The following is a 12,938-nucleotide window of genomic DNA, read 5'->3' on the forward strand; positions in this document are numbered from 1 at the left end:
CATGCTACTCCGTTGCCTAGAGGCATGAATTTATCTTTGCATGCAACCCAGCACAGAGGACAAATCCTGCTTGACTTCAGCCAGGCATCCCCAAACTTGGCCCTCCAGCTGTTCTGGGACTACAACTTCCATCATCCCTAGGTAACAGGACCAGTTGTCAGGGATTATGGGAATTGTAGTCCCAAAACAGCTGGAGGGCCAAGTATGGCCATGCCTGACTTAAGCCCTGTACAGACATGAGGACGGGTCAACAGGGACAAGCATGTGTGCTCCATCCCGTTCATTGCCTTCCATCTGCATGGACAGCAGTCTTCAGAAGCAGAGAGCCTCTGGTTTTCATGAGGCAAATGGAAGAAACTGATTGCTCACTTGTGGATCACTTAAGTCTTAATTACTGGACTCCATTGTCTTCCTACTTGGTTGCTTAAAGACTTACCTGTGCACTGTATACCCACCAGAGTTGTTCCTTTTGTTTCCTTCCCTCTCCCTTTTACTCAATAAATCCCAGCTCTTGTTTTTAATCTATTCTGTAAAGTTGCCCATTGGTTTCTTCCCTTCTTTCGTTCAGGAAATGTAGGGGGTCGGTGGTCTTTAAGTACCACAGGGGACCCCCTGAAATTCATCCCATGACTGTGTGTGAAGCCAGCTCCCATAAGCAAAGCAAGCAGTGGATGGGAAGAACCACTGAGAGGGAAACATGGGCTCACGCATATTTCTCTCTGCTTTTCTCCATTCACGTGAGTTGGGTTAGACTGAGAGACAGAAATTGGCCTAATGTCACCCGGTGAACTTCACGGGCAAATGGGGATCTGAACCTGGGGTGCCTTAGTCCAACGCTCAAACCATGCTGCTCTTTACTCAACAGAAATTATGAGGAGAGTAGCTGTACCTCTCGAGGAAATCCTGGAATGAAGAAAAGAGAAGGTAGTCTATTGCGCTGAAATCCTGGTCCGTTTCATTGAGGTAGAACTGCATGAACACCAGTTCCTGCTGCTTCACATCACGAGGTCCTTCGACAATCACCGCAAATTTCTACGAGCAGAAAGATCAGTCAGAGGAGACATGTGGGAAGAGGAGTAAGATGAACAAAAGGGAACCTTTGCATCCTGTGTCAATATGAGTATTTCTGGATTGATCAGGATATTTTCAGGGATGATGGGAGTTGGAGTCCCATCTTCTGGAGGGCACCGAGTAAGCCACTCCATCCTCCAACCTCACTTTTCTATGTTAGCTACAGGATTAATAATAATAATAATAATAAATTTTATTTATACCCTGCCCTCCCCAGCCAAGACTGCGCTCAGGGCAGCTAACACCAAATATAAAAACAATTGATTGAAATACAGCTTAAAAGACAAGATTAAAATACGACAGAAAAACATTAAAATGCAGCCTCATTTCAGTGGAAACTCAAATCATAATAAAAAATACCTCAAAACAAAACCGAAATGAAACATCAACACCTCCACCACGACCCCGCTGCCTCTTGACTAGATGACAACAGAACTAACCCTTAAGTTACAAAGTGAAGGATCCCTGCAGCGGATCACTTCCAATACATGTGCTATCGTTTTCTGTTAAATATCATGCATAAAGAAGTCGCTCCCAAGACCTGCCCCAACATCAGGAAGGGCTCCTCTATAATTCACAGGCACTTGCTTAGGTCTTCAAGCAGAGACTGGACACAGCCGTCTGCTGGGGATGCCATAGCTCTGGACTGCCTGCATCAAGGAGGAGTTTGGAACAGGTGGCCTACAAAGCTCCCTCCAACTCTGCGAACTACAACTCCCATCAGCCCCAGCCAGCAAGACCAATGGCCAGGGGTGATGGGAGTTAGGGCCCAATGACATCTGGAGGACCACAGATGGTCCCCATCCCTTCTCTAGCAGCAGCTATGGCGACAGTTGTCTCAAACAGAATCATAGAGTTGGGTCTATGACTACGGTCATCTAGTCCAACCAACTGCAACGCAGGAATCTCAGCTAAAGCATAAATTGGAGCCAGTCAGTTTCCCCGCTCTGTTACGCAGTGGCACTCCAAGATAAGTGACGTTGTCTGATGGTGGGATTGCAACCACTCAAGGGTTTCCCAACTGACTTGAGTCCTTCCTCTGAATGATTACCTTTGTTCCATTAGCAAAAGGATCTGTGTAGTTGATTCTCTGAGTAGTGCATTCAATTTCTCCTGGCTGGCCAGGGTTTACCAGAGGTGGGATGTAATTGTGTAAGTGATGCTTGCAGGTCAGCAGCTCAGCCTTGCCTGGGTAGAGGGCAATACCTGTTTGGAAGAGCAATGTTACATTTCTAATGAACGGGATCAGCCACGGACTGCTGCAAAACTATCACAGACACAGCATTGCTTACACATCACACAGAATGTGGTGCGAGAGTCAGGATGCGTGGAATCTTAGACTGGACCGACCACAAAAGTCACAAATTTTGGGAGCAGCCTTATAGCGCATTGGCAGAAAGTCCGAAGTTTGCATGCAGACAAATTTCAATCCCTAGCTTCTTCAGACAGAGGATAATAGGGATGAGAAAAATCTCTCCCCAGCATCCAGAGTCCGCCGACAGTTGAAAGACAATTAAATCTCGGCTGAGATTCTTCCCCTCCTTCTACAGGACTCAGCACCCTCAACAGCATTTGTGCAACAGAATGCCCGATGGCAACAACATTGTGTTGTGACTTGGTGTCATTCCCAAAGGTCTCCTGGGGTAGGAGAAGATAGCTGACGGCACCATTCCCTAAGACTGAAGTCTGCATAGCCGCAACTTACGTTCCATTACTTGGTCATGTTAGAGCTTGTTGGGGGAAAGGGGACTGGCTTTTACAGAGGGAGAAAAAGACCCAAAACATCCAGAGTTAACTTGTGGGCATCAATAGCTTCCACAAGCAACCCCCCTGATTTTGTTGGCTGCTGAGAAAAGGATGCCACAGCACCACCTTCTGGAACCCGACAGGTGAGAAAGGAAATGCCATAAAACAGTTTCTTCCACACACATTCCTATTCCATGCAGGCAACTCAGAGAGACATTGCGGCCAAGGGGATCAAAAGCCACTGAAATCAATATGTCAGTTCCCACAGTCTTTCTCCCGATACACATCATCCACCAGGGCAATCAAGGCAGCACTGATATGAATTTAGACAATTTAGTTCAACCCCAAACTCCTGAAGTTGATAAGTGACTGGTTGCTTGATGGCCTGGAACAGGAAGCTCAGTGGAAGGTCTCTCATGCACAGGAAAGCTCAGTGGAAGGTCTGTCGGTCTTGAAATCGCTTCTCTTAAAACATATGGACCCACTCCTCCCCTCAGTGATTTGTGAACCATTAGCACTAACCAACTTAAGAGCCTCCCTCCGCAAACCTTCACCCTGATCCAGCAGGATTCTTCTAAGATGCTTAGGAGAATAAAGCATTACAAGAAACATTTGCCACCCAAATTCATAGAGGGGAAGTCTGTCCGTGGCTACCCAAAGCCACAGCTCCCACACCCAGTTCTTCCTCTTCTCTGCCATGCTTATTGCAATCTACCATTCATCTGATCCTCCTTGGACACTTCTATCCTCACAAGAAGCAGCCAATGATGGCGAGGACAGCACACAGTGCCACGATGTCAGGCCATGGGGAAAGCTGTGCTGGAAATGAACTGCTGACTCAAACCATGGACAGCCACTGCTGGCAAGAGTAGACCTTAGTGAGCTAGATGGACCAAGATTGTAACTCGGTGAAAAAACAGCTTCTAATCTCCTACTAAGTATTAACAGGGCAAGAAGTGGGGAACCCTGCATGGGGCTGCTGTTTCTAAGGTAGTCCTGAATCTCGTGCAACACTTAAGAGCTCTGAATAAAAGGGAATGTTTTCACAGAATAGGGAAAACTCCGCTTATTGTTGTGGCTTCAACAAGTGGCACCTGCAACCTCCAACGTCTGCAGAGCCACAAAATGAGGGTTCCTTGTGTTCCTCAGAAGCAGCTTCTGCTGGTTTAACCGCATAAGGCTTAAACATCTACAAAGGCAGCCTAGGTCCCACAACCCAACAATGCGCAAGCCTGAGAGCTGGTAAGCAAAAGGGCAGCCAGCTGCAGATTTGTGGAAGCCTGAAATGCAACTTCAAACCCTGCCTGATTCCCCCGGAAAACTCATCATTCAGTTTCCAATCTTACCAGGTGCGTCGTAAGAGGGCACCTCCTTGTACGAGACCGACATCACGGGGTGCTTGAGTTTATCCCTGAAGTCGGCAATGGTTTGGTAGACCAGGAAGACAGCTACAGCCATGAGCAGCAGGTATATGAAGAGGAGAATGACCGAGAAAACGTTTTTCAGGCAGGACTTGCTGAAACGCACTGAAGGGCTGTTGCTGTCTAGGACTGGAGAAAACATTCATCTGAGACTTTTAACATATGGAACACATGGTGTCAGAATTTAAATATGCCCCATGTTAAGGAGGAAAGGACCAAAGACTGATTTCTCCCCATGTAGGGAGAGGAGGCTGCAGAGGGACCTGCTGGTGGCAAGCGATGGTTGGCCAATGGAGGCAATGAGGGCTGCTTGACAAAGGCAAGGGTTGGCTGCCTTATGGAGGTGCTTCACTTTTTCATAATACAGTCGTATTGCGGAAGTTGACCAGAATCCAGAAGTCCATTTGACTTCCAAAATGTTCGGAAACCAAGGAGCGGCTTCCAATTGGCTGCAGGAAGCTCCTGCAGCCAACTGGAAGCTGCAGAAGACGTTCAGATTCCAAAAGAACGTTTGCAAAACGGAACGCTCACTTCCAGGTTTGCAGCATTTGGAAGCCAAAGCCAAAACATTTGACTTGCAAGGCGTTAGACTTCCAAGGTACAACTGCACCAGGCACTGCTGCTCTCAGCACATGTTCTATCACATAGAACTCCCTTCAAGAGAGGTTTCCTGCACCAGTTGCAGGAAATGCCCCTACCCTGCGACATGCATCACTGCAATATCTCGTCAACAGAAAACAATACGCGCTGGGACCCCAAGATTCTCATGCCACATGTAATCTCCAGCTACACAGGATCAGTAGATCTCACTTGGAAGGATAGTTGAGCTGGCATCATTGAGATCCTCTTTGTCTACTTGTTCCTCTGCAGGTTCCAAGTTTGCATCTGCGTGCTCCACATCTTCACTCAGCTGCAAATATAAAATACAGAAACCATCAGATCTGTGTAGTGAGTACAGCCCTGAGCTTCTACAGGGGCTCAAATTCCATGCCAAGTTCTACCCTGAAGATGCATCTGAGGATCTGACCCAGGACATCGCAAAGAAGCTGTTCTTCCTGCAGGTCAAATTAAACCACAAGCTGCACACTCGGTGGGCTACACTCGCTCATGCTACAGCCTCCCTGCTGCATCTGCTCTGCACAGTGTTAATCACACAGCCCTGCCCACCTGTGAAATTTGGCCCACCAGGGGTCAGGGGAATCATTATCGGTACTGCCAGCCAGAAAGAGGTTTGCCAACCCGGCTCTAAATTGCCTCTCCATGAATGCTCATGGCTGCTAATGGACTGGGAAGCATGAATGAGCACGCCCCCCAATAGTAACCTAAGGTGGTGAATGAGAAAAAGAAACTGAGCCAAAATGGAGCCACTGAGAAAGCAATGGTAGGGGAACCCCCTGAATTTTCAGAGGTACAAATTAAAACGAAAAGGTGGAGGCAAAAGACCAATAGCTTAATGAGTACTGAACATGTTTAGTAGTCATAGAATACTGAGTACAGGGGGCGGGGGACCACTTCTGGCAAACCATAGTGTCCAGGTATGTGTTTGTGCATGCGCCTGTAAAAGAGCGGAAGGAACATAGGAAACTGCCTTACATCGAGTCAGACCATTGGTGCATATAGCTCAGTGCTGTCTGCGTTGACGGGAAGCTGCTCTCTCAAATGACTGCCTAGAACCCTGAACAAGAGCACTCCTGTTGAAGAGGACAAACCAGAACATTTCTTGCAGATCCAACCTGTGGCTTCTAATGCTGGATCTAGAGGCTGCTATATAAAGCTGAGAAACGGTGATGTCGTGTTTTTTTAAAAAGCCAATTTCTGGTGCTCAATGTTGCGGAAGAAAATGAGAAAATGGAGTAGCAAGTTTCTGATAACTTTTAAAACGGCATTGGTTACTTCTCCAGTTTGGGCTGCAAAGTCTTCAATGGAGCATCTACACCTCTCCCAGACTCTCCATTCTAATGCACCTTCTATCTTGCATTCACGACCAAAAAGACTGGATTTATCCCTCTGTATGCAAATCCCGAAATTGCTGGCGGAGGGATTTCCCAAGCATGTAAGGAGGAATCTGACTGCTTCCAGCACGTGTGTGAATGCAGCACGAACACCTTTCCTTCCATCGCCACCAAAAGGAACAGCAACCTAATCCTCAGGCCACTGCTACGTTATCCTTTGGCTCAGCGGACCAGAACAACAGGCAACTGAACACCTTTCAAAGCAGCAAAACAGACCAGATGCTTTCTTAAGCCATCACTCAAAGCGCAAGGCCCAAACTGCCAGGACATTTTTGTCAATGTCACAGGCTTGTCACATCCGATAGATGTGATCCCTGCAGGCCGTGCAGCATCTAATCCCATAACTGAAAGGAAAATAACTGAAGGCAAAGCACAAAGGATTCTGCTTCCTTTTGTTCCTTCCCTCTATCTACAATTTTCTTTTTGTCTCCTGGCGTTCTGAAGCAACCTTGCAGATCGAAGCTGGCGCGTTCCACTTCTTCCCTTTCCCAAACAAAATTGGTTGTTGTTTTTATTTATTTATTTAAGTCATTGTTTTTGCAAATGAAAACATAGAAGAAGAAGAGGAGGAGGAGGAGTTTGGACTTGATATCCTGCCTTTCACTCCCCTTAAGCAGTCTCAAAGTGGCTAACAATCTCCTTTCCCTTCCTCCCCCACAATAAACACTCTGTGAGCTAAGTGAGGCTGAGAGACTTCAGAGAAGTGTGACTAGCCCAAGGTCACCCAGCAGCTGCAGGTGGAGGAGCAGGGAAGCAAACCCGGTTCACCAGATTATGAGTCCACCGCTCTTAACCACTACACCACACTGGCTCTCAGTTCAGTTCAGTTGACTACCACAGCCCCAGAAATATAGCTGGGCACCAACCAAACCCTCAACCTGAGAAAGGTTCGTTCGTCCAGTTAGAGGTGGGGTCAAGGCTTGTTCAGAAGCTCCTGTCAAGATCTGCCTCTATCAAAGGGGGAAACCCACAGAGTGGGTCAGCTCCCATCATCCCCAGCCAACATGGCCAATGGTCAGGAAACAGCAGGAGTTGTAGGCCAGCAGCATCTTGGGGACACTACAGAATAATAGAATTGTAGAGTTGGAAGGGAACCTGAGCATCATCTAGTCCAACCCCCCCTTGCATTGCAGGAATATGCAGCTGCCTGCAACCTTGGTGTTATCAGCAACACGCTCTAACCAACTGAGCTACCCAGGCACCTTGCTGGCTACATCTACTGTATTCTTTAAACAGATAAGGCTATTATTACAAGACTTCAACACCCCTGCAAGCGGATAAACGGCACTCAAAACTAAAGCAAGCAACAGTGAAGTTATCAGCTGTCTTGGGAAAACCCCAAAGGTTTGCAGAAGTACAAACAAGAAAGTTGGGGAATAAAGGAGCGAAGCCAAAAGTAGCCCAATGAGAACTGAGCATGCTCAGTGGCCGCAGAATGCTAACTGGTGGGGCTTGAATGGAAAACAGAAGAGGAGGAATGGAATGCTTAGCTGACTAAAGCCCTAACTAGAAGCTCTCCTTGTTGCAGGTCCCATTAGTAAAGACATAGCACTGTAAGTCTCTCATGCTTTCCACACCCTTGAGAAGACAATGCATGCAACAGGCATCTCGGCTGTTACGTGTGTACATGAGTGCATGGCTGCAGTCCACAATGAATACAGATCACCCTGGCACATACGCCTTGGCACACTGTTAGGAGCAGGTGAGCTACAGCGATCAGGTGGCTTTCAGGTGTGTCCTATTTCGGTATTTACTCCGATGTCAGACAAGGCGGCGACAGCAGGGAAGCTATGATCTACAAGCCACTTAAGCGGTTTACTCACATTGGCTTCAATGGGGCTAAGTCTAAAATCCCAAGGAACGGATGATTCACACATGCACGTACATTAGAACCGGAGAACTTTGGGTCTTTCCGTGTGGCGCTTGGGACTCTCCTTAGCCTGAACCCCTTCTCCTCAAGACATACCAGCTCAAGAGTCCCGCTCCACGCCCTCCTGGAGCGCTTTGGCGCAGCTGAAATGTAACCGACTGTACAAAGATAAGTCATATCTGTTGTTCCACTTTTGCCCACCACTAGCATGTCTGTTAGGGGTCTGTTTTGTCTGTTAAGGGTGTGGAGCTGCAATATTGAGAGTTCACTGGGAAGCATTGATGGTTAACCCCCCACCCCTGAGAATTATAGCTCTGAGTGGGGAATAGGTGTCTCCTGCCAACTCTCATCAGTCGTCACCCTTAACAAATTAAAATTCCCAGAAGAGGCCAAAGACCGAACAGAATATTTAGGGAAGGAGGGAAATCTTTTATACATTAGTTAGTTCTTCAACACATATTAACCTCCTTCAGGGAACTTTTGGTGGTTTTTTTATTTCATTTCTTTCGAAGTCCATTTAAAGAGCAAAATGGCAACCACACTAACACTTGAGGTCACTTAACCCAGAAGGTTTAAAATCACAAAAGCAGCTGAACATGTGATTGTAAGGTTTCAAAATATTTTGAAAAAATGAATAAAACCTGTAGTTTCCAAAACAGAGGAGCATCTTGAGAATATATTAGAATGACAGGGAGCCTCGGGCCTAGGAACCAAAAGTGGCCCCTAAACCTCTCTACTTGGCCCTTGGGATTCTCATCAGAATCCCAGGCCACAAACCCTGACTGGCTGGCATCCTGGACCGAAGCATTCCCATGCTATAACATTTTGCTGCAGTCCCCGTTTATAAAGGATATTATTGTTATTCATCTGTACTACCTAACGCAAGGGCAGAAACCAGTGGCCCTCAATATGTCATGGGACGACATCTGCGATCATACCTGATCATTGGCTATACTGGCTGGGGCCAGTCATCTTGGAGGACCTCAGGTCGCTCAGGAGTCTTGTATCACCTTAAAAAGCAACACATTTTATCTCTGGCATTACTTAGCCCATGGGTAGGCAAACTAAGGCCCGGGGGCCGGATCCAGCCCTATCGCCTTCTAAATCCAGCCCGCGGACGGTCTGGGAATCAGTGTGTTTTTACATGAGTAGAATGTGTCCTTTTATTTAAAATGCATCTCTGGGTTATTTGTGGGGCATAGGAATTTGTTCATTATTATTTTTTCAAAATATAGTCCAGGCCCCCACAAGATCTGAGGGACAGTGGACCGGCCCCCTGCTGAAAAAGTCTGCTAACCCCTGACTTAGCCCATATAAACTTCTGTCACAGTAAATGCTTCTAGGTGGGTGTTTATTGCGCCCTCCCAATCCACACATCAAAATGCCAGCTCACATTCCTGCCCCCCCCCCATTTTCACCTCGATTTCTGGGAAGAATCTGTTAAATTATGACTATTTGTATAACTTCAAGCTCCCGTCTTGAAGCATCAATCTTCACTTGATTTCACTATGACAACCCCTGTGGAATCTATGAATTTGAGAGAGAACCTGGGAATGGTACTATTATTGTTAAAAGTATTATTATTATGGGCTGTATCACAGCTCTCCTGCTAATGTCCCCCCCCCCCAAGAAAGGCATGCTATAATTGCCTTTGAATGAGCTGAGCTCTCTCAACATCTGCAGTTTTGAAGGAGAAGCAAAGGCAACTGCCATGAGCCCAGAGTTACAGTTGCACCAGCTGGTACATTGATATGCAAAGCAGGCGAAACCTTCAAGGCCTGGCAGCAAAACAGGGGGGGGGGGGAGTTTCACTGCATGGCTAAGACCAGTTTGATAGCACCATACCAGAGCACATTCAAATAGATAACCAATTTTCTGGATTTGCTTTAAATGCTTTTTAAAAAGTGAGATCTGGGAGGGTTTGTTTACACCAACAGCCATCCCCTCCCTTTCCTGCCAGATTAACTGCATCAACACAAGAGATATGGGCTCCAGAAGAAAAGAAAAATGATTAAATGATTCAAGGGCAGAACTTGTGAGAGAGTCTGCAGGATATCCTTTTGTTAGAGAGAGAGAGAGAGAGAGAGAGAGAGAGAGAGAGAGAGAGACAGAAGTTTGATCAGGGGAATAAAAACAGGCCATTGTTGACACTACAAAATGGACTTAACTTGGTGGTCCGGCTACCTTTCTCTGTGGCATTAAACAGAATTCTGAGAATCAGAATTAACGGAGGGCGGTTATACATTTAAATATAAGAATAAAGGCTGGAGTTGATGTAGAGACCCTGCTAGGTTGCAAACTGGGAAGAGAATTAAGGCAAGAGTCTGCCAACACTACTAAAAATAATAAAAATTTATTATTAAGCCCCACTGAACTCAGCAGGCATTACATGTGAGCATATAATAAGATCACTTACAACAACAATTAAGAGCTCATTATCACCAACTGCCTTCTAGGATAGCACTCAGCTCATCAGGAGGATTATTATACTATTATTACCGTCATTATGAATCAATTGCCAGTGACAGGAGAATCAGCTAGAGTCCTGCAATTTTAAGCAGAGCTCCCACTTCTGATTCTTGCCATCTGGACTAGAAAAAGTCAGCAAAGTGCTGTGGGCGGGGGGGGGGAGGAAATGAGGTAATACTGTGCACAGCAAAGAAACCGCTTTTCCTGCAGTGCCTTCGCTGGCAAACAAGAAACCTGTGCCTGGGTTTTGTGCAGAGTCGCGTGCTTGTTTCCTACTCAGAACAGGAGGCTAGTCTCACTGAGCTTAATGCAAGTGCAAGATTGTGAATGCTTTACTCAGAAGCAAGTCTCACTGAGTTCAATTAGTCTTACTCCTGACTTCAGGGAACCAACAGCAGTTTTCATCTATAAACTGCTGCTTGCACAGAGCAATCCCATGCACAGAGAAGTAAACCCTTCTGTGCTCCATGAAATACATTATACAGTACTGAATGTATGCACAGAGGATGGCAGCCTGTAGTAGTTCTGCAGCCCTATTGCAAGCGGAATGGCAAGCTCTACTACAATGGTAAAGCGCCCGCCTTACACGCAGAAGGGCTCAGGTTCAAATCCCGGCATCTCCGGGTGCAGAGCTGAGTGCTACTTCTGCCCAGAGCTGCTGCCAATCAGTGTAGGCTATACTGAGCTAGATGGGGCAACATGGTGCAGTTGCCTCTGTACGGAGCGGTAAGCATGCATCGGATCCGGCTGTGTTAAGTCTGCCCGTACCCGGGCTGCAAGTTTTCCTGTTTGTTTGCCACAGCAGCAGAAACTGCAAAGGCTCCTTCCGGAGCGCGCAACGCTCAGATCGGCCAAGAAAAGAAAGCGGCGCGTCTATCGCGCTTCGCGAAGACGAATTCGGAGCAAGATCGCCGCCACTGCTCCGACCCCCGACCCCAATACCTCTTGGTAAGACGACGAAGTCTCTTGTCTATTCATGGCACCAGCGAAGAGAAAAGGCAGCGGAGAGACTCGATCAACAGGCAGCTGCAAAAGAAGCCGGGATCTGGCGAGGCAGCTGCGGAAGCGACAAGTGGATCAAAGAGCATCGGGCGTAACGGGACACACATTCTCCGGCCGGGAGGCGCACAGCGCAAGCGCGCGAGACCCCACCGTTTCCTCCAGAAACTTACTTGCGTGCACCCCGTACCTTGGGTCTGCACGGCTTGTTGCTTACACCGAGGGGGGGGGGGGGTTGTAGAGAAGGGGATGATGGGAAATGTAGTTTGTGGCCTGGAAGCATTGGGCTAGACTCGGGGCTTCCGGGGAAGCGCCGGTTTCGAAATGTGCCGAGCAAGGGTTTGGTGTCAGCGTTGCTTGTGCAGGTTCTTTGCTGTTCGCTTGTGTTCCTTTGGTGGTGAGAGGTCGGGGTTATCCTAGGGGGTGGTTATTCATTTGTAGTTGGCTATGGTGGTCTTTGTTTTCATGTGTCAGTGGGGTGGGTGGGTGTTTTGGATCAGGTTAGCCATATTGATTTGTATTCTGTTTGTAGATTATTGTCAGTGTCTTGTTGTATGTGATATGTGTATGTGATAAAGGGGAGCCATACCGGGGTGAAGGCATCTTCTATATGTCTCCGTGTCAGGTTCGGTTTATTGGTTAATTTTTCTAGTAGGGCTGTTTCCTGCGTTGAGACATTTAAAACGGCATAATACCACACTTCTAACAGCCGTGGCTTCCCCCGAGGTATTCTGGACACTCTCGTTTGTAAGGGTGCTGAAAGAGGCTAGGTTCATAGAATTGTAGGGTTGGGTGGTGAACCACGGGGGTCAACTAGTTCAACTCCCTGCAGTGCATGAATCAGCGTGGGACTTGAACCCAGGACGCTGAAATTAAGAGCCGTGCTCTACTGACTGAGCTAAGAGACTCATTTGTTCTTGCAAAACTACAGTTCTCCGTAGTTTAACCATCAGTCTATCTTCTCAGGGAGCTCTAGGAATTGTAGTTCTGTGAGGGGTATAGGGGGTTTCCTAACAACTCTCGGCATCCATACAAACTACAATTCCCAGGATTATGGCGCCCTCGCCTGCATAGGAATGCAGTGTCGGTTGATGGGTTGGATAAACAACTACAATATAAAACATGCAAATGTTTAAATAGTTTCCCTTGATTAATTGGGCAGATTTATTTTGCCTTTCCAGTGTCATGTTTGCAGCACTGAAAAGCAAAGTTACACGCATGTCTTCTGTAGTGCAAGGTTTCATTTTAAAACGTAGGGGTGATGTTAAAGGCTCGTGAAGGGCATGCATCTAAAGCGTATTTCTGTTTCAGGGTGCTGGGAACTGTAGCTTTGTACGGAATATAAACTAC

The 12,938-nt window shown here is 47.1% G+C and overlaps 1 protein-coding gene across 2 annotated transcripts in view; it reads right to left on the minus strand.

The window, feature by feature from the left end:
* Positions 1–12,938, minus strand: part of PACC1 (proton activated chloride channel 1) — a 66,372-nt gene that overhangs the window by 9,121 nt on the left and 44,313 nt on the right. The window contains exons 1-5 of one of the 2 annotated variants that reach the window (XM_082217854.1): positions 11,532–11,824; positions 5,049–5,148; positions 4,164–4,367; positions 2,123–2,277; positions 890–1,032 (exon numbers count right to left, since the gene is read on the minus strand). In XM_082217854.1, the coding sequence (XP_082073980.1) occupies positions 890–1,032; positions 2,123–2,277; positions 4,164–4,367; positions 5,049–5,148; positions 11,532–11,567 (638 nt within the window). In that variant the 5' untranslated portion in view covers positions 11,568–11,824. Of the gene's footprint in view, positions 1–889; positions 1,033–2,122; positions 2,278–4,163; positions 4,368–5,048; positions 5,149–11,531; positions 11,825–12,938 lie in introns of those variants that run through there. The other variant, XM_082217855.1, reaches the window with a different exon arrangement.

The sequence above is a fragment of the Podarcis vaucheri genome (assembly GCF_965113315.1).
Source record: "Podarcis vaucheri genome assembly, chromosome: 3".
In the NCBI taxonomy this organism is placed as follows: Eukaryota; Metazoa; Chordata; class Lepidosauria; order Squamata; family Lacertidae; genus Podarcis; species Podarcis vaucheri.